This window comes from Thamnophis sirtalis, unplaced genomic scaffold (genome assembly GCF_051295495.1).
Source record: "Thamnophis sirtalis isolate CommonGarterSnake01/CBP01778 unplaced genomic scaffold, rThaSir2_p1.2 scaffold_10, whole genome shotgun sequence".
In the NCBI taxonomy this organism is placed as follows: domain Eukaryota; kingdom Metazoa; phylum Chordata; class Lepidosauria; order Squamata; family Natricidae; genus Thamnophis; species Thamnophis sirtalis.
Genome location: NW_028261390.1, coordinates 22,826,851 through 22,846,845, shown reverse-complemented (window position 1 = coordinate 22,846,845; position 19,995 = coordinate 22,826,851). Strand labels below are relative to the sequence as shown.

Below are 19,995 nucleotides of genomic sequence, written 5' to 3'. Positions count from 1 at the left end.
AAGTGGGGATGGCTAAGGAATGGAAGGAAACAGAAAGAGAAAGTGTGATCATCTGGGGAATCCTTTCTGTTTTGGAAAAAAAAACACTGCCCAAAAGAATCTTTTTTTTATGCTAAACTAAATCCTTAAGCATAAGAAGTTAGCAGCAGAACTGATCTTCATTGCTTTGTTTTGGTTAGTATGCTTTTCTTCTTGTAACTATTGAAATGCTCCTCACAATTTTTTCTCTCTCTCCCCTTTGCTTAAAGTGAACAGACCGGTTTTTCTTCTTCGGCTCCTTCCTGCTTTATTTTTCAACTTAAGGACTAAAATCTCCCTCTCTACTTTAATAAAAACTGTCTATTATTTGCTACTAAACTCCATTTAAGAACTTTGTCCCTCCTAAATCTGAGACAATACAAGAAAGTGGAAAAAATACTAATTTTGCTGCTCAGAAGCTATAGGCTACAGCTTTTTTCGAAACCACACATTTGTTCTTGTTTCTCCTTTGATCTCACTGTCTTTGTGCTTCAAAGCTCTGCAACTAAAAGTGATAAGAGCCAAGGACACAAATTGTTTACCACAGCTGTCTTTTGAGAGCTCTATCAGCACTGGGAGAAGGGGAAAAAACTGGAACCTCTCTCTCTTGTGAAGATTAAAGCTACAGTGCAGTAATTTACAATTTGGAACATGGAGCAATTTACAGAAGAGGAAACTTTAATTTTGCAAAAGATTTGGGATGCAATTCAAAAGTTATTGGTAACTTGGAGAATTGACAAGAAGATAGAGTTTATACCAGAAAAAATGAGGGAGATGGAGTTCCAAAAACTGAAGAGAAAAATGAACACAAAGATAAGAAAACTAATGATTTGGTTTCTGAAATGAAAGTGGTTGAAAGCGAAAAAAATGGGAGTTTGGTGGGGGGAATTCGATGGTCCGGAGGTCTACCCCAAATTTCAAGGCACAAAAGAAGAAAAAAGAGAAAAAATGATGGTTTTAAAGAGAAAAATCTTATCAGAAACAGGATTGACAATCAAAGATAAATCAATTAAAGTAACAAAAGAGTGCTGAGATTATCTGAAAGATCCAACAGACAACAAGGTGTTGGAGAGATGTCCATAAAAACTTTACCAAGGAAATAAATAGAAAATTAACTCCACAAATGGCAAAAGAAATAAAACTACATGCCTTCTAGAAGGACACAGGTTTATATATGAAAATTGATAATAAAAAAATAATAATAGCTAAGTTTGATGATTAGTAAGTAGGAATTTAGTAATTCTTTAGATTGCTTGCTTAAATAAATAGTTGATAAAGTATATTTCTATGTTGGCTGGAGGTGAGAAAGCTGGATATAAGTAATAAATGATTCCGTTAACAAATATTAATGATAATAATAATGAAATGATAAGAGTTATAGTTAATGACATATATATGTACTGGTTTAATATAAGGAATTTGGATATAAACAATGATTTGGGAAAAAAGGTTTAGAAATTTAATTAATTAATTCTTACTTTGAATATGTTATAAAGATGTAATGCTATTGGATATATGAAAGTAGATAACAAAAAATTTAACTAAGTTTTATAATTAGTAAGTAGTAATTTAGTAACTTATAGAAGGTTATGTTAAATAAATAATAATAAATAAATAAATAAGGGCAATAAGTTATAAATATATGTTGGTCTGATGAGAAGAAAATAGATATAACAGTAAAAGATTTTTAGTTAACCAATATTAATTATAACAACTAACAATGGAATGAAAAGGATATGGATACATATATATATATATATATATATATATATATATATATATATATATATATATATATATATATATATATATATATATATATATATATATATATATAGTTTTATATATATATAGTTTTATATATAGACACATATATATATGTACTACCATAACAAAAGGAACCTGGACACAAATTGTAAACAATGATTTGGAGGGGAAGGGCTTAGAATTTTTGACAACTAAGTTTTGTTTAGAATATGCTATGAAGGTTTAAGGCTATTGGATGATTCTGTAATAATTAATGAAATGCCATTAGGAGGTTGTGTTTTTTAACTATGGATTACTCTAGGCAAAAGGACACTAAAACAATTTCAGTCAAATGAGAACTATGATATGTTGAAAGTAAGACTCATTAAGAACTTTTAATTTGATATGAATGTAAGTAATGACTGTGGAAGAGATGCATGAAAGTTAATTATAACCAATTGACACACTTTCTACAAGATGTAATGTAAGATGATTATTTTGTGTGCGTGTTGTTTGTTTAATAAAAATAAAAAATTGTAAAAAAAAAGTAGCTTGATTTTTACATGTGCACCCAATATAAGCCCTACCCCCAAAATAAACCATAATTAAGAACCCACCAACTCCAGGGTGCAGAGGTAAAAATTAAGCGGGGGGTGGGGGTGGAGTTGCCCTACTACTTAACTTCAGATAGTTGCAGCCACCTCAGCACATTTCATCTGGCAAGGCTTTCCTGAAGGCCTCTGTAGCCGATAACAGAGCTTCGGATCAGAGCCATGTTATTGGCTTCAGAGGCCTTCAGGAAAGCCTTGTCAGCAGAAGCCTTACTGGCCTTGCTCAACGAATAAGTTCCTGAAGGATTCTGGTAACGAAAAAGATGCCAGGAGGATGCATGCAAGTGAGGTGAGACAACATCCCCCCTCCCCGAAAATAATACCTGATGCCTTTTTCAGTGGCAAAAAAAATAAGACGGTCTTATTTTCGGGAAAACACGGTACTTGTCAGGGCTTATCCAGACCACACATTTTTTTAAATTCTCTTTCTTTTTTGTTCTGCTATAGTTGGAGCAAAAAGATAGTGAAGTAGTGCATATGAAATACCCTAAGTTGTATTTAAAAATAAAAAGACATTCATTTGAAAGGCATACTGTTGAGGACTCGGAAAGTCCTTGACTTACGACCTGGCGGCTAGCAACCAGCCAAGCCGTGCCCTGATTGGCTAAGTCGCGGCTTGGCTGAGTGCGGGCCGCTAGGGGTGCGCTCATTGGCTTTCCCTGCTTGACAGCTCCATATAAATCGGCTCTTCATTCCTCATTCTTACTTCGCCTCACGCCACTCAACCTAGAGATGGCAGCTCTGCCACCATTCTCCCCATTTGGAGCCTCTGGCAAGTCGTGGGCTGGGTTCCTCGAGCGCTTTGAGTGCTACCTAATAGCCTCAAAAAACCACAACCTGCCTCCTGAGGAGAAGTGCAGCTTTTTCCTCAGTTGTTGCGGCCCGGCCATGTTCACCTCAGCAAGGGCTCTGGCTTCTCGGACGGTATATCAGCTTAGCTGGGAGACATTGATGGCCAAACTAAAAAACCATTACGCTCCCACCCCCTTGCGGATCGCCCGCCACTATGCTTTCCGCCAATGTATGCAGAAACCGGCGGAGTCAAGTCAGTCAATTCCTGCAGTCATTGCGCGTAGCGGCGATTCAATGCGACTTTGGGGACCTGGAAGACAACCTGGTGGAGCAGTTTGTATGTGGTGTCAAGGACATTCGCCTCAGATGCCGTCTCTTGGGACGGCCGGAGGTCACCTTGCAGCAGGCCGTGGATGAAGCCAGGGCCACCGAGCTCTCGGAACAGTCCACAGCCGATATGCAGAGGGTTCAACCTCTCCCTCCTCCTGCTGCTCGTGCCTGCCTTGTCGACGAACTAGTGCCACTTGAGGAGCCCGACTACGATCAAGTGGCCCTGCTCCGAGCTCAGCCGAGGCGGACTCCACCACAGCCTGCCGTTCCTGCCGTTTCTGCTTGTGTGGGCTGCGGGGGCAAGCATAACCGCTTCGCTTGACCCTTCAAGGGCGCTGTGTGCTGCCATTGCAGCAAGAAAGGGCACCTAGTGCAGGTCTGTCGTGCCTCGCTGCCAGCTCCCTCCTTCCTACAGCTGCCTGCCGTTCCGCAGCCTCAACCGCGCCGCCAACCGGATCGTCGGTCTCAGCGGCGGGCCGAAGACTGCTACGCGGTGACCCTGCCCGAAGACCTCGGGGAGACGGTCAGCCAGACCTCTGCAGGGACGAAGATCTCTGCTGCCCTTTGCCTGGAAGGTCAGCCCTGCAGCATGGAAGTGGACTCCGGTTCCTCCCGCTCCCTACTCTCCTGGTCTACCTTCACCCACTTGTGTCCCCAAGTTGGCCGTGACCAGCTGCAGCCAGCTGACATGCCCCTCAGAGACTACCAGGGGACTCTTATTTCCACCCTGGGCTGCTTCCCTATCTTGGTTGACTATGGGAAATTTCATGGCCGTCTGCCTGTGTTAATTGTACAAAAGCCCCTGCCTGCCCTGTTGGGTTTGGATTGGTTTCCTCCCCTGGGGTTATCTATTGAGGGAATCCATCGGGTGGGTGACTCCGCCCCCACATTGGAAAACGTCCTCACTGAATTCGCGGATGTCTTCGATGGCCAGCTGGGCCCTTACAAGGGCACCCCCATCTCCCTCAACCTTGATCCCCAGCTTGCACCTATTCAGCTGAAGGCTCGCAGGGTGCCTTTTGCCTTGAGGGCTAAGGTTGATGCTGAGATTGATAAGTTGTTGGCGCAGGGAGTCCTGGAGCCCGTCAACCACTCGCGTTGGGAAACCCCAATTGTGGTCCCTGTCATGGCCGACGGGTCTGTCAGGATCTGCACCAACTATCAACCTTGGCCTCCAGGCAAACCCCTATCCAGTCCCTGTAGTGCAGCACCTGCTCCATTCCCTGGGGCAGGGCTGCACCTTTGCGAAACTGGATATGGCGCAGGCCTACCAGCAGCTCCCGATGGATGACGATGCGGCAACTGCCCAAACCATCGTCACCCATCGTGGGGCTTTTTGTTGTCGCCGCCTCCAATTTGGCATCTCCGTGGCCCCGGGGATCTTCCAGAGCCTCATGGAGCGCTTGCTCCATGGGCTCCCCGGTGTGGTTCTGTATTTCGATGATGTTCTGATCGCTGCTAGCAGCCGCTCAGAGCGCATCAAAATGCTCAGGAAGGTCCTCCTCCGTTTCAGGGGCGTGGGCTTGAAATTGAAGCGCAGCAAATGTTCCTTTGCTGTGCCAAGGGTGGAGTTCTTGGGCTTCGTGATTGATGCCAAGGGATCCACCCTATTCCCTCAAAGATCACTGCCATCAGAAACGCCCCCACCCCCTCCACCAAGGCGGAGCTGCAGGCATTTCTGGGGTTTCTGAACTTCTACGCGCCATTCATGCTGCACAAGGCATCACTAGTCGAGCCACTGCATCGGTTGCTCGACCGATCCGTGGCTTGATGCTGGGGCAGCCGTGAGGCGCATGCGTTCGTGGCTGTCAAAGACATGCTTACATCAGCGGCTGTCTTAGTCCAGTATAGTGACAAGCTGCCGCTGACGTTAGCTTGTAATGCCTCCCCCTACGGTCTGGGGGAGGTCCTGAGCCATGTCCTCCCAAATGGCTCGGAGGCCCCCGTGGCTTTTTATTCTCGGACGCTCTCCTCTGCAGAGCGCAATTACAGCCAGATCGACAAGGAGGCTCTGGCTGCAGTGTCCGGGATTAAGAAATTTCACGACTACCTGTACGGTCGGCACTTTACTCTTGTCATGGACCACAAGCCTCTCCTTGAGTTTCTGGCCGGTGACAGGCCGACCCCCCCATTCTCTCTCCCAGGATGACCTGTTGGATGGAGTTCCTGGCGGCATACTCCTACATGCTCCAGTACCGTCCCGGCAAGCAGCTGGGGCATGCTGATGCCCTCAGCCGCTGCCCCCTGCCTGACACCGACCCCACCCTGGTGCCCGCCCTGTCTGTCCTTTCGATTGCCTCCCTAAACCTTCCTCTCACTGCCTCTGATGTGGCGGCTCACACCAGAGCCGACCCGGATTTGTCCCAGGTGTGCTCCTGGGTTCTCCGGGGCTGGCATCTTGGGAAGGTGGCTGACGCCTTCTGGCCTTACAAGGTCCGCCAAATGGAATTGTTTTTTGGCTGGGATGGCCTCCTGCAACCCTCTGCGGCACTGAAAACAGAGCTCAGCAGGGCTGCACAATTACTATGTAAAAATAAAAAGTTGATGTTTGATGTGAATGCCTTATTCTACTTCATCAAAGGGAAGCAGAAACCAATGCCTTTTCTTTTCCCACTTTTCTTTCCCTCACTTTTCCCTTCCCCATTTTCCTCAATTATTTACTCTACTGTATTTTCCTTGTTTGTGATAAGATTCTGTGGATGCTTTTCAAAATTTAATATTGAAAGAAAAAAACTAAAATTGAATCTGCTGTGTAGTGGAAACTTTGCAGGTAAAAATTAGCAGGATTTTCAGAAGAAAGGAAAAACAAAAGAAGCATAGAGGCTGTAAAAACAGCTGCCAAAAGAATTCGCTATGCAGGGAAAGGTAACTGAATGGGATAATAGGAAAGGCAAACTGAATTGAAAAACAGGAAGGAACCTATTGTTCTAAGGAGCCATAAAATATCCCTGAAATGTCTCATAAAATAATTGAAAACTGAGCACGCCTAATAGTTAATATTAACTGACACACCGTACATAAATTATCTCCCAATTTTAACAAGGCTTTCAGCCTGTCTTGGCTCGTTATTGGTGAAGCAAGCTTGCCTCTGGTCACAAAGCACATAACAACCACCTTACCTTATAAACTAATAAAATTGTTATCTATGTATAAAAAGAAAAAAGTCCTTTCATAGTCTGTATTAAATCAGTACGCCTAATACTGGAAGCCAGGTCAAGATCAGAGAAATGGGGCACAAATCCTTTACTGATTAGCTCTTTTTGGCCATATCAAAGTGCAAAGTTCCAGAAACAAATTGATAAAAGCTATACAAAATGGAATTTGATAAAATACAATTTAAAATAAAATTGGAATTAAAAAACAATCTAAAATGGAATTGGAATAAAATACAATCTAAAATAAAATTGGAATAAAACACAGTCTAAAATGAAATTGGAATAGAATAGAATACAATAATTTAAGATATAGATAAAATATGATAAAATTATATTTCGGTGTCACCCCTGCAATCTACCCCAATCAGTCCCACGCAAATCCTGAATGGATTTGTGGATAAATCCTTCACTTTGCCAGCTTTAAAAGCACAAGGAGGTACTTAGGGAAAACCTGTTAGCTCTTTGGGGACCTTGAGTCGGTGTCCTCAGACAGATACTTTCTCCCTTCAGGCTATCCCAGCCTCCTTTGCTTCTTTATTATAGGAAGCGGCAAGGCATGTTTGTTACTCTCCGCAAACCTCCGGCCTCGCTGAGTTTCTCCCACGCCTCCCAGGCCAAAGCAGAGGGCCGAGCCTGTCCTTGGAGGACTGAGACCAGCGCTCAGCCCGCCCAGCCGTGATAAGAGCAAGCAGGGAGAGTTGAGGAGAAGGAGGCGCCCCTTTCGCAGGGGAGGAGAAGAGGGCGGGCGGGGGAGGACTGTGGGTAATAACACCGCCGGGAGGGTGAGGGAGACTGTCTGAAGGCAGTGCGGGAGCCGAAGCGCAGCCATGGCAAAGGTGAAGAAGCGTGGCACCAAGTCCTCAGGTAGGCGCAGAAAAGGGCTGCAGCAGCCGCTCCGAGCGGAAAGAATTTTGAACCCAAGGGACTGGAGGCTTCGGCGGCAGGAAGGCTCATCTGCGGCTTGGTAGAGCTCAGGGGCCACTCTCGCTCCGGCTGGGCACCCTAAAACGGCTGGCCGGCGGCGACAGACAGGTTCTCCCAGCCACGCGTGGGTGGATGCCTTCGGTTGAAACGCCACCCCAGGCTACAAGCTTGGGGAGACGGGGCGCGTCCCAAGGCATCTCAACACATGGCTTTCCCTTCAGGGAAGCAATAAGGGCACGCAAGGTTTGTATTCACACTGGCGACTGAGCCACTCCGTGGCACAAGTCCTTGAACCCTTCGTGGTCTGAGCTGGGTTTGCTCAGGGTGCCACGCAACCCCCGAACCGAAATTGAAAGGAATGAAGTGCAGGTCGGGCAAGGGCAGCTGCTAGGTCTTTACTCCAACTTGGTGGAAAGAGTTGTACGAAGACACAGACAGACAGCCACGGAGTAAGTACTTTAGGAGAGATCGAGATGAAGGGAGGCTTAGTTTCAAAGCGCCTCCTGTAGCTGGTGTACAGTAAAATGCAGGGAGAAAAAACAACCCAGCCCTTGGGGACCGGCGGGCTCCATCTTTGCTTGGAATAAAAGGTCCAGTTTTGCGATTTCAAGTGCAGCTTTTGGGTTCTGCTCTTCGTTGTCTCCTCCGGCTTCTGCTCGCTGAAGGTCCGCACCTCCGAGTGGCTTGTTGTCCGAGTGGCCGCGGGCTGCTTTTTTGGCAGGCCGCCTTCCTTTGTTCTCGCTCCTCTTCCTGCCTTTCCTTTGTTCCGCCTCATTAACTTACTTCGAGCGTGGCTGCCGCGTCGCAGTGTTTACTACTCGACCGTACAGTAGCTGCATGCCTTGTACTATAACTTGTCACTCCCGAGGACAGGCAGCAGAGTATTTGAGAATGGAGGCTTGGTCGGAAGAGATCCTCCTCCCTCCCCATTTTAAATCCGAAATTAAATGCTATAATTTGATTGCAGTGCCAACTCAATCATCTCAATACTAAGAGGAAGCAGATCAACTGTTGGCCCTAGAAAAGCATTCATTCATTACCCCATAGTGACAATAACACTTGTCTAACAAGTGCAAAATCTATGATTATATTCCTGTACATTGTGCGAGCAGAATATTGGTCTACATCAGGCAACCTGTGGCCCATACATTTAATTATATATTTTATACGGCCCAAGATGATCCCTGTTCTCTCAGGAAAACTGAAAGGTTGGACAGCCATGCTCTAGAATTATGAAGTGGGTGGATATTGTACTACAATCTAGACACTTGATTGTGGTACAGTATCCACCCATTTCATAATATAAAACACATTGAGCGTTATCAGAGCACCTTGAAATTTTGTCTCTCACTCTCTGAACTTTGAGTCAGTATAGCAGTTCTAATTCATCCTGCTGTAATAGGAGGATAGGGAGGGATATTTCCCAAAATACTACATAGAAAATACAAACACACCTCTCTTTCCTATCTACTGAATAGGGAGCAAATTTCTCTTGAGTCAAGTGACAGAAAAAGTATCAAAGATATCAGAGAGGCCATCTTAATTTACTTATTGATGAATTTGTACTCCTATCTACTTTCTAGGGTTCAGTAAGTTAGCCCCCTTTTCCTGCCAATAAACTGGCTACTGAGGCATCAGCCACACAGTTGCTTGGTGTGTTCTTCTCTCTGAGTCAGCAGGAAATTACACTGCCCTAAATCATGCTGTAGTCTCCATAATGCACTTTTACTGTTCTCAAGAAACAGGGCTGGGTTACTATCCAAACAACTTTCACAAGCAAGTTCTAAGGTTGTGGTTTCCCTGGCTGAAATTCAAGTCCCACCCAACATCCACCATGAGACAAATTTATCATGTTAGCATTTTGGTAACTATGCACGATCATGTTTTATTTTCTGTCATACGTTGTGTAGTTTCTTTATATGTATGTGTGTTAAATACCTGTGTGTTTATATATCTATATGTATATGTGCATACATATATCTATAAGTACTTATGTATATATGTATACCTATATACACACATACATATACACATATAATGTATATATGTATATAAAGCATGTATGTATGTATAAAGCAACTATACAACAAATAATCTGCTCAGAATTGAAACCTTTACTGTGTATCATACTTTTCTGATACAATCTTGAGTTGTTTTTTCTAATGTTATGTTCAATTTTAGATGAAAAGGTCAAGTACAGATAATCCTCGACTTACAGCATCTGAGCCCAAAATTTCTGTTGCTAAGAGAAACATTTGTTAAAATGAATTTTACCCCATTTTACAACCTTTCTTGCCCCAGTGGTTAAGCGAATCAGTGCAATTATTCAGTTAGTAACATGGTTGTTAAATGAATCTGACTTCCCCATAAACTTTGATTGTCAGAAGGTCACAAAATGTGATCACATGATCCTGGGACATTGCCGCTGTCATAAGTATGAGTCAGTTGCCAAGTATCTGAATTTTTACCATATGACCATGGGGATCATGCAATGGTCGTAAGTGTGAGAAAAGCAGTCTTAAATCACTTTTTAGTGCTATTATAACTTTGAACTGTCACTAAATGAACTGTAGTAAGTCGAGGACTACCTGTACCTTATGCTTGTAATAACATCTTAAATTATAATTAATATTGACAGAATATTTATTTCTCCTTATTACCAATGCATTAAGTTACACAAACAATAGGCTATCAATAGTTACATAATATTGCATAAATATATCTGAACAATATACAGTAATGTTTCAAGATTTGTAATAATACAGATTTACAACCATATAATATTTAGAATAAATGTACAATTTATATTACAATCATACACTTAGCCCTTGGCTTTATGGCCAGTCAGTACAGATTTATTATAAGTTTCTAGTTCTGATTTGAAATACCAGGATTCATGTTCATAATTAAGAATACAATATTAAATCCATGTGTAAGAATGTACAAAAGCAGCAATGCTTTTCTTTTTTGCTTGTCAATCTTCATAAGAACATTAAGGAGAAGACTGAAAAACCTTTGGAGAAAAAGCTTTAAGTGATTAACTTGTGTTTAAAAACTCATTTGCTGATTATATTGTAATATATTGCAATATGCCTCAGTTATGAAATACATTGAATTATGCCTTTTTTTCTTTTGCAATTGAGTTTGAACATGGTTTATAAGAGACATACTCATTGTATTGTTTTCTACTGTAGAAATCCAGGTGGACAGCAAGAACATACTACAAAGCAAAGGTAAGATACCCAGCATTTTTTTTAAAAAAATTAATTGACAATTAAAACTTTCTAAATTGCAAAGTCATAGGAAAAAAAGCAAAAGATTGAAACCACCCCCAAATAATGATGAATGTTTATGTTTACATGTCACGGTCATGGTCATCCTCTGAATTCAGTAACTGTTGCAGTCCAACAGCACACAAAAATTAGCATCTGGAAAGATTCGTTCACCACTGATGTTTTGGATTGTCACAGATACTCTCAAATGGGACTTACTAAGCTGAAATTTCTCTCTGAATTTTCTGCTTTTAATTTATTTTCTCCTTAAAGCAGGGGTGTTAAAATCAATTTCATTGAGGGCTGCATCAGGGTTGTGTTTGACCTCGGGGGTGGTGGTGTCTGGGGGAGGCGTGGCCAGCTCAACATCACTTGTGCTGGACTCCTGTGGCAGCCCAAGTGCTCTGCCAGTGGAAACGGGCTCCCAATCTCTGTTTTAGGCTGCGATGGCCTCCTGCAACCCTCTGCCAGCTGGCATTTTTGCTGGCAGAGTTACAGCGGGCCGGTCCTTCGCTGTTTCCAGGGTGGCCCCACGGGCCAGATCTAAGTTTGTGTCCTTATTTTTTTGATCATTTACATCACTTTATTTTATGGCTTTCCTAAAATAAGTTTCCCTAAGAAAATATGCATTTTCAATGAAAATATACTGATTCCCTGAAAATAATGGAATATATAAGCCCAATCGGGCTTTTGAGTGCATGCACTAAAATAAGCCCCCCAAAAATAAGCCCTCCCTGAAAATATTGCAACACAGCAGCAACCATGAGGTGACCACGCTCACCGCCTCCCGCACCTCAAAAATAATAAGACCTCCCTGAAAATAAGGCCAAGTGCTTATTTTGGGGGGGTTGAAGGAAAATAAGATTCCATCTTATTTTCGGGGAAGCACGTGTATTTAAAGTATATTTTAAAAATAGGGTTAACAAGTAAATATATTATCCACACTTGCACATTTTTTTATCATGTGGAAGTTAAATTATTTTGATTTAGTTATGTTTAAATTGTTTTCTATTTACAGATGAGCAGCACAATGTCACTGAAAAAGACGCCCTTGGTGAAAGGTAATCTTTTCTGAGTCAGATTTTGCAGTGTTTTTTGTCTTACAACTATCATAATTATTTGTGGGTGTTGTATGGCTCTACTTTAAGAAGCTTACAATGAAAATAACCATTTTCGCTAATCTAGCTACATAATTGATTTTGTAACCAAATCAGATACAGGTATCCATCGGAGTTTCCCTTTTTCTCCATTGGATACAAGTATTTTGATTTTTGAGTGCTTGAAATTGATTTGCTAATGAATACTTCTTTTTCAACTGCAACTTCCAAAGTGAGACTTTATAATAACTTTGAAATCAAATCTTGCTTCAAATCAGATGTCTGAAGCCAAACAGAATAGGTGTTTTACCTGTATTCTTAATTTCTTTTTCATTTCCTTCACATATGCTTTGTTCTTGAATTATTCCTAAATTTATTGGAAAAAAATCATCATAACCAGAAACTTCCGAATTAAATTGTACATTTGGCACTAGCTGTTGATTGAAAAAAATTGTGTCACCTTAAGGCTATGGTTCTTGCAGTGTTATTTACATATTAAATACAATGGAAGAAGAATAGTGATAAATACCAGTGAGCAATAAACAAGTCAGAGAAAATAGAATTTGTACATTATTCAATAAAGATAATAATAAAAAACCATGTAAATCTTCAGAGTAAGGAAACTGTCTGTAATTCATTGCCAAATAAGGACAGGGAAAGAGTCAATATGAGGTACTGGTTAAGGTATTGTACCAAGATCATAGAGACTAATATTCAAATCTATCCTTAACCACCTTAAATTTGATGGATACCTTTGGGTCACAGACTGACTGACTGAATGAATGTGGATAGAATACAAAACTGAATGCCCTTATGAAAGTGTATTTAAATTATTTGAACACATAAACAAAATGAACCAAAATCAAATCACTACATATATACACGCAGTAAAGCATATAATGCTGCTTATCCTAAATGGGAATAGTATGATTGGTAGGTAGGTAGGCAGGTAGGTAGGTACCAAAAATGTACCTATAATGGTAAAGGATATGCTTCTTGTAATCAAATTAAATTATATAAAATTTGCACTAATTGTACAGTTCTTTGGCTCCTAACCACTGACATACTTAAACATACAGATGTATTTATATGAATGAGAAAGACCTAAGTTTATAAAACTGGGCTACCTTTCTTTTTTTTTGCAGGACCAGCCATCTCTTTGATCCATCTGTGGAATACAAAATGAAACACAAGAGAAGAGGACTTGCTTTGATCTTCAATCATGAGAGGTTTTTCTGGCACTTAATGTTACCAGAAAGACGTGGTACTTATGCTGACCGAGATAATCTGAACCGCAGGTAAAGAAATCATTGTTGTTCGGCATATTTTCTTTTACACTGAAGAAGACAAATCCAATGACTTTTTAAAAACTATTTCCATTTTTTAAGAAATTGTGTGTGAGGGGAGAAAGTATTCCATGTGTGCTGAGGTAATGCAGACGTTCAGATTTTTAGGCTATAGGTAAAGAATTTTGCAAGTTTTATAACAGGAATGGCTTTGGCATCAATCAAGATAGTTGTTCTTTGGCTGATTTGCAACAGATTTCTGATTCTCAGTTATTCAATAAATTAAGTCCCATCCCTTTAATTACCAGCAAAATAACTTCAATTAATATACTTACAAATAAATGGCAATCCTAAACTGAAATTAACATTTTCCATCACAAAGCAAGATCAGACAGAAAAGCCTCATCTGTACAGATAGTCCTTGACTTACAACCATTCATTTAGTGACCATCTGAAGTTACAACAGCACTGAAAAAAGTTACATGACAAATTTTCACATTTATGAGCATTGTCGCATTCCCATAGTCATGTGATCAAAATTTGAATGTTTGGCATATTTATGACAGTTGAATTGTTCCCACGGTCACCTGTTGTGACCTTCTGACAAACAAAGTCAGTAGGGAAGCCAGACTCACTTAACAACCATCTTACTAACTTAACAGTGCAGTAATTCATTTAACAACTGTGACAAGAAAGTTCATAAAACTTGGGGCAAAACGTACTTAATGACTATTTTGCTTAGCCATGAAAATTTTGGGCTCGATATTGATTGTAAATTGAGAACTACTTGTATTCTTTACTACAATTTTTCTCAAACTTGTTAACATTAAAATGTGTGAATTTCAACACTCAGAATTCCCCAGAAGGGTTGGCTGGGGAATTCTGGGAGTTGAAATCCAGATTTTAAAGTTAGCACCATTAAAAAAATACTGTTTTCGTATATCCTCTTTCATTCATACACTGAAAGTTGAGGGAAAGTTCGCAGGAAAATGGTCCCCAGAATGGAACAACTTTGAGCTCAGGTCAGTTCTGGAACTCAGGATGGTTAGAGTTTGTTTCAGAGTTTTCATCTGCAGAATCAACCCTATGTTCACATGTCTGACAGAACCCAGCTGTGGGGTTTTTTTTAACTTGGACTCTATTGCTCATGGCAATATATCTCTATATAAAAACAGTTGTGTGTTCCAGCAAAAATCTGGAATGCCTATGTTCAACCCTATGTTCACATGTCTGACAGAACCCAGCTGTGGGGTTTTTTTTAACTTGGACTCTATTGCTCATGGCAATATATCTCTATATAAAAACAGTTGTGTGTTCCAGCAAAAATCTGGAATGCCTCGAGCAATTTCAACCAAAATTGGTACACAGATGACTTACCCTCTGGAGAAAAACACTGGGGCCTAGACACCCCTAACACCCCTCAGGATGTGTGCTCTGTTAAGATACAGACTGTTGTGTCGTACTGGCTTCTACTGTACAGTGCAGTGGAATTGCCATAGTAATAATTTCACAGTACTCCACAAGAGGGCTCCCTCTGGTAAGGTGGAAAATCCAACATTAGAAATTACATTTGGTCCGGACATTTCCCCCCTATAAATAAGTACCCGGACAATGCCGGGTTATCAGCGTGTCTTAAATAGATTTAAAATGGCCTATGGAACATACCCAACTTCTCTTTCTGTGACTTCACATTCTAAGGATAATGGAGCAATAGAGGAGAAATGAAGCAGAAACAGTATGTCCTTATGATAAAGAATGGCTTTTGCAATGGAGGATTACTACAAAACGTTGAAGGAATCTCAAACATACCTCTGATTTACAGTATTATAGGCTGATACTAAATATCTATATGAATGCTATTTATTTTATTAGAACAGTGAATAGTTGTGCAATTTCATTATTGGTTGTATAACTTATAAATCAGGACATGAGCAGAAGTTGTGTGAAATATCACGTCTTTATTCCTGCTCAATGTTTCAGAAGCTCGTGTGCTGAGATATTAGGCGGGTGAATAAGGCAATGAACAACTTCACAAAATATTCTAATCCTAACTGTACTATGTCAAGAAGTACAGATTTTAAAAGTTGGGGTTTTTTTTAAAGGTTACAGAGAGAATATTACTGATATTAAGTATTGTATCTTCTTAATATAGTTAAGTGTGTTTTAGTTGCATTTATATTTTAATTTAAAACCCAATCTGATTCTGTGGACTGAAAAGGTAGATTCCTCTTTTTTCTGGACTACTCCTAGCATAAGAATGTGGAAAGTGATGTTTTGGTAAATTTCTAAAGCTGACTGGTTAGATAATGTTGCATCCTCCCAGAGATCTAAATATTAATATGTGGTTATTAATAATATATGAACATGATCCTAGAGTGAAATATTGTTCTGTTTAAAATAGCTTGACTGAACTTGGATTTGAAGTGAGATGTTTTGATGACCTTAGAGCAGAAGAAATATTGGAAAACATTTTTAATGGTAGGTAAATCAAGTTTATTTGCTGTTGATGCTTGGTTAGCAGTTATATTTTATTGGTAAAAAATTTAATATTAATGTTCCTAGTGAAGAAAATAATTCTGGTTAAGATTTAATTTATTGAACTGTGGGAGAGCCATCCAGAGAGAAAGATCTGCCTACTTGCTGTTTTTTTTTTCTTTCTCCCAGGCCTGGTTCTATTCACATTCCTTCAATCATGTTTGTTATTAACTATTGAATTACCGTATTTTTCAGAGTATAAGATGCACCTTTTTCCTTCAAAAGAGTGTGAAAATCTGGGTGCGTCTTATGCACAGAATACAGCATATTTGGCCTCCGAAACCCCCTTTGCAAAAACGGCCGTGCATAGCCTTTAGGAGGCTCCCAGAGTGCTCCTGCGGGCTGGGGAGGGCAAAAATAGTGAAAAATTGCCATTTTTTGCTTGTCCCTCCCCCCCTCCGACCACCAAGAGCACTCTATAAGCCTCCTGAAGGCTATGCAGGCCCTTTTTGACAAAAAAGGGCCCATTTTCAGGAGGTTTGCAGTGTGCAAAAACTTCTTTTTAAAAAATTTGCCTCTTCAAAATCTTGGTGCGTCTATCGGGTATATCTTATACTCCAAAAAATATGGTATATGTTTATGCTGATAAGTCTGTGTTGACATTTTAAGTTTTTATAAAAAAATGTTGTTTTTACATTGTGATTTTTCATTTTGAAAACTTAAAAATTAACAATTTTATAGCTAATTTAGTTTAGGGGTAGGTATGCAAAATTCACCAGTTGAGAAACAGAATGTTCTGGAAAATTCGAGAGCATTCTGTTCGTCTTCCAAATCACCTTGAATCTTCTCCAGATTATGCTATTCCAATAATTCAGCAGTTTATGGAAGTAAATTATGTTAAACTGGAAATAATTTGAACTGTTTCGGTTCAGTTGAGAGAATTTACTTTGGGAAACTGGCCCGGAACAAGGTAGTAGGGGGAAATTCAGTATATTTGTTTTCTGAAAGGTTTCATTTCCCATTTTCCCATTTCTGATTTTTAGAAAATAAGGTGGAAAATAAGCATTTAAGATGTCTTTGCCGTTATCTGCTACAGGAAGCAGAAAAACCACCAGAGACTGTAAGGTCTCAAAAGTAAGCAATCATGGCATCTGATGAGATGGTTTTAATAATGCAGTAGGTAATGGAGTATTGATTGATTTTTGAATTTCTAAATCCAGCTCGGAATAAAAGTAACTATTTGTTTAGAATGTGGGAGAACTGGATTGGTTTGATTTATGTCGAAAGAAAGCTAAAGGAAGTTTATACCTCACTGTTTTATAGCCACCAATATAAAAGTAATTTCTTTGTGGAGATAAATTGCGTCATTATTTTTGTAGTGTCCAAAGAGCAGCATGACGATGCCGATTGCTTTATGTGCATTTTCCTGAGCCATGGAGAAGATAACCATGTTTACGCTTATGATGCTAAAATACAGATACAGGATCTGACCAATATGTTCAGAGGTGATAAATGCCGTAGTCTGATAGGAAAGCCAAAAATATTCATAATTCAGGTGAGATGCGTTCATAATATAGGATTAAAATCAATCCTCTTGAAAAAGAAAAATTAAGACTCCCATATATTAAAAGCATCACTTTAAAATGTAAAAAGATGCAAACATAAAGTGTAACATTTGGTGCATTTAGTCAAAACGTGATATACTTCCATATATTTACACCTATGTAACTTAAGGAACTTCCCTGAGGATTTACCATCAATGTGTGTAAAAAATTGTGTCTATGACTGGCAATTTGTAGTGGGAAAATGGGTGGGTGGCAGAAGTGCCAGAATCACCTTAAATTGTGTTAATTTAAAGTGATTCTGGCACTTCTTGTATAAGAATAGTCTTCACCTTAAAAAAAGAAAATCTAGATCACCACTAGATCTATAGCAGGGCATAAATAAAGGCATTATATATTCAACTTTTCTGTATCTACAATGGATGGTTGATATTTCAGAAGTGATTCCAGATGCGGGATTTCATTTCTAGCAGTTTTTTATCTCCAATTTTAGGCATGCAGAGGAGATAAACATGATGATCCGGTCTTTCCTAACGATGCGGTGGATAGCGTTACAGACCGCTCACTTGTCAATGAAACCGAAATTGACGCTGCTGCAGTTTATGCTTTACCTGCTGGTGCTGATTTCATCATGTGTTATTCTGTTGCAGAAGGTAAAAAAAAATGTTATCCTAGAACAGGGCTGTCAAACTCAGCGGCCCATGGACCCGATGCGTCACATGCTGGCCACCCCCACCCCATTTTAGTAAAAGGGAAAAGTCGCGATACGTCATCACATAACATGATGATACGCGTTTCACACCCCTGTCCTAGAAGAAAAAAAATGTTTATCCTCATCGTCAAGCAAGTAATAGTTTCTTAAAGAAAAGCTGTTTTGATGTTTTATTTATTGGTTATTCATGCTATACGTTGAATACGTTGAATAGCTACTGACAATCAAGTCCTTTTGTGTTTAAAAAAAAGCTAATATAAACAAAACTCACTAAAACTAATCAGTAAATAAAAAATGGCAGATAGAAATTCAATCTGCAAGAAGTGGTAGCGCATTTATCATTATGTAAATCACAACTGGAACTTCTTTCCCATCAGGGTGGTGTCAGATTTCCATATTTTCATCACAGCAGAGCAAATATTAACTATCCTTGTCTACATAGCAAACTAAATACCTACAAGAAATAAATCAAAATAGGCTAAAATGGTGTTATTAATTTGTGATTTGGCACGCCAAAATGAATCCAGCTATAGTAAGGTTTCTTCAACTCCCAGTCTTTTTTAACTTCACTTTAGAGAATGCCATTGGGAACACTTTCTCTTATGGCCGTTTATCAGTTTCCCTATTCAGTGTGATAAAGACCACCATGAAAACAATTGGACTTCACTAGATGCAGTATTTATTAGTAAAATAGAGCAGAACTGGATCAGCTAGTACTACTTATATAAACATAGTTAATAAAGGGGAAACGTTAGATGTTTGGGACAGGTAAAAAGATCCTCAAATATTTTTGCCAAGCAAAAATACTAGAAATGTAACAAAAATGTCAGAATACTGGCACATTGAAAAAAGCTAAAAAAATGAAAACTTTCCCCCTGAACATTTTTTTGGTTACTTAGCAAATACAGATTGAAAACTAAAGGTAATTTCTTGACTCAGTAATGTAATCCTTTCTCCCCCCCTCCCTCTTCCAATAGGTTTCTATTCCCACCGGGAGACTGTATATGGTTCTTGGTATATTCAAGATCTGTGTGAGATGATACAAAAGCATGGTACTTCCCTGGAATTCACAGAATTACTGATGCTTGTTAACAGGAAGGTATCACATCGCAGGGTAGATATATGCAAAGATATTGCTGCTATAGGGAAAAAGCAGATTCCTTGCTTTGCTTCAATGTTAACTAAAAAACTGTACTTTTACCCCAAATCATAGCAGCATGGTGGAGTAATTATTATTTTTGGCTACATAGGTTGTGGGAAGCGGTGGTGTGCTTTGCACGAATCAAAACAAAAAGAATACAGTACTGTTAAAATAGATCAATTTTATATCCACTTATCTAAAATATGCTGCATTAAACTCAATGAGACTTGATTCTGAATAGACATAGAATTGTACTGATAATTTAAAATGTGTGTTTAGTTAGTATATAGTCTATTACTTAACACTTAAACTCAGATCTTCAGGAAATGGTTAATTAAAATCATTAGATGAGCAGATCCATGCAATAAAAATCACAGACAACAATTGCGGACTCGAAATGGCAAACAGAGATACAAATTCTGCATTAAAAATGGAAAAAAACAACTGAAGTGTAACAACTCAGTCAGAAATACTTTTTATACAGTCTTTGAACTAGTTAGCTATTCTGCTATGCTCAGGGAGTTTTAAAAATAGATTCAGACTTGACATTGGGATACTAAAGGAAGAGTTAAACAAACTTTATCTGTCTTTAGGTTTTACATTTCATATTGGATGTTATAATGGATATTTTGTACTAATGGCTAAATTTTTATACTGTTATTTCAACATAGATAGTAATTGTCTTGTGAGAATCATTTTTTTAATCTGTTTGTACTGCATAAATGTTCCTCACCCACTTTAATATTTTGGAAAAATGAATTATGCGACCAATATGAAATTGTGATTCCTTCAGTTTTAGCAGCTCCTGTTACTTGTGGATTACTGCAACTTAACTGAAACATTTACTTTATTTTCCATGCAAACCAGATTTATT

At 39.6% G+C, this 19,995-nt stretch overlaps 1 protein-coding gene across 1 annotated transcript; it reads left to right on the top strand.

Annotated features, from left to right (window-relative positions):
* Window positions 1–7,411: 7,411 nt before the first annotated feature.
* Window positions 7,412–19,768, top strand: LOC148043807 (caspase-6-like). The gene is made up of 8 exons (XM_087724208.1): window positions 7,412–7,516; window positions 10,771–10,809; window positions 11,867–11,909; window positions 13,091–13,243; window positions 15,633–15,709; window positions 17,086–17,261; window positions 17,762–17,921; window positions 18,958–19,768. The coding sequence occupies exons 1-8, from the start codon at window positions 7,480–7,482 to the stop codon at window positions 19,191–19,193; spliced, it is 921 nt and encodes a 306-aa protein (XP_087580334.1). The 5' UTR covers window positions 7,412–7,479; the 3' UTR covers window positions 19,194–19,768.
* The last annotated feature ends 227 nt before the right edge of the window (window positions 19,769–19,995 follow it).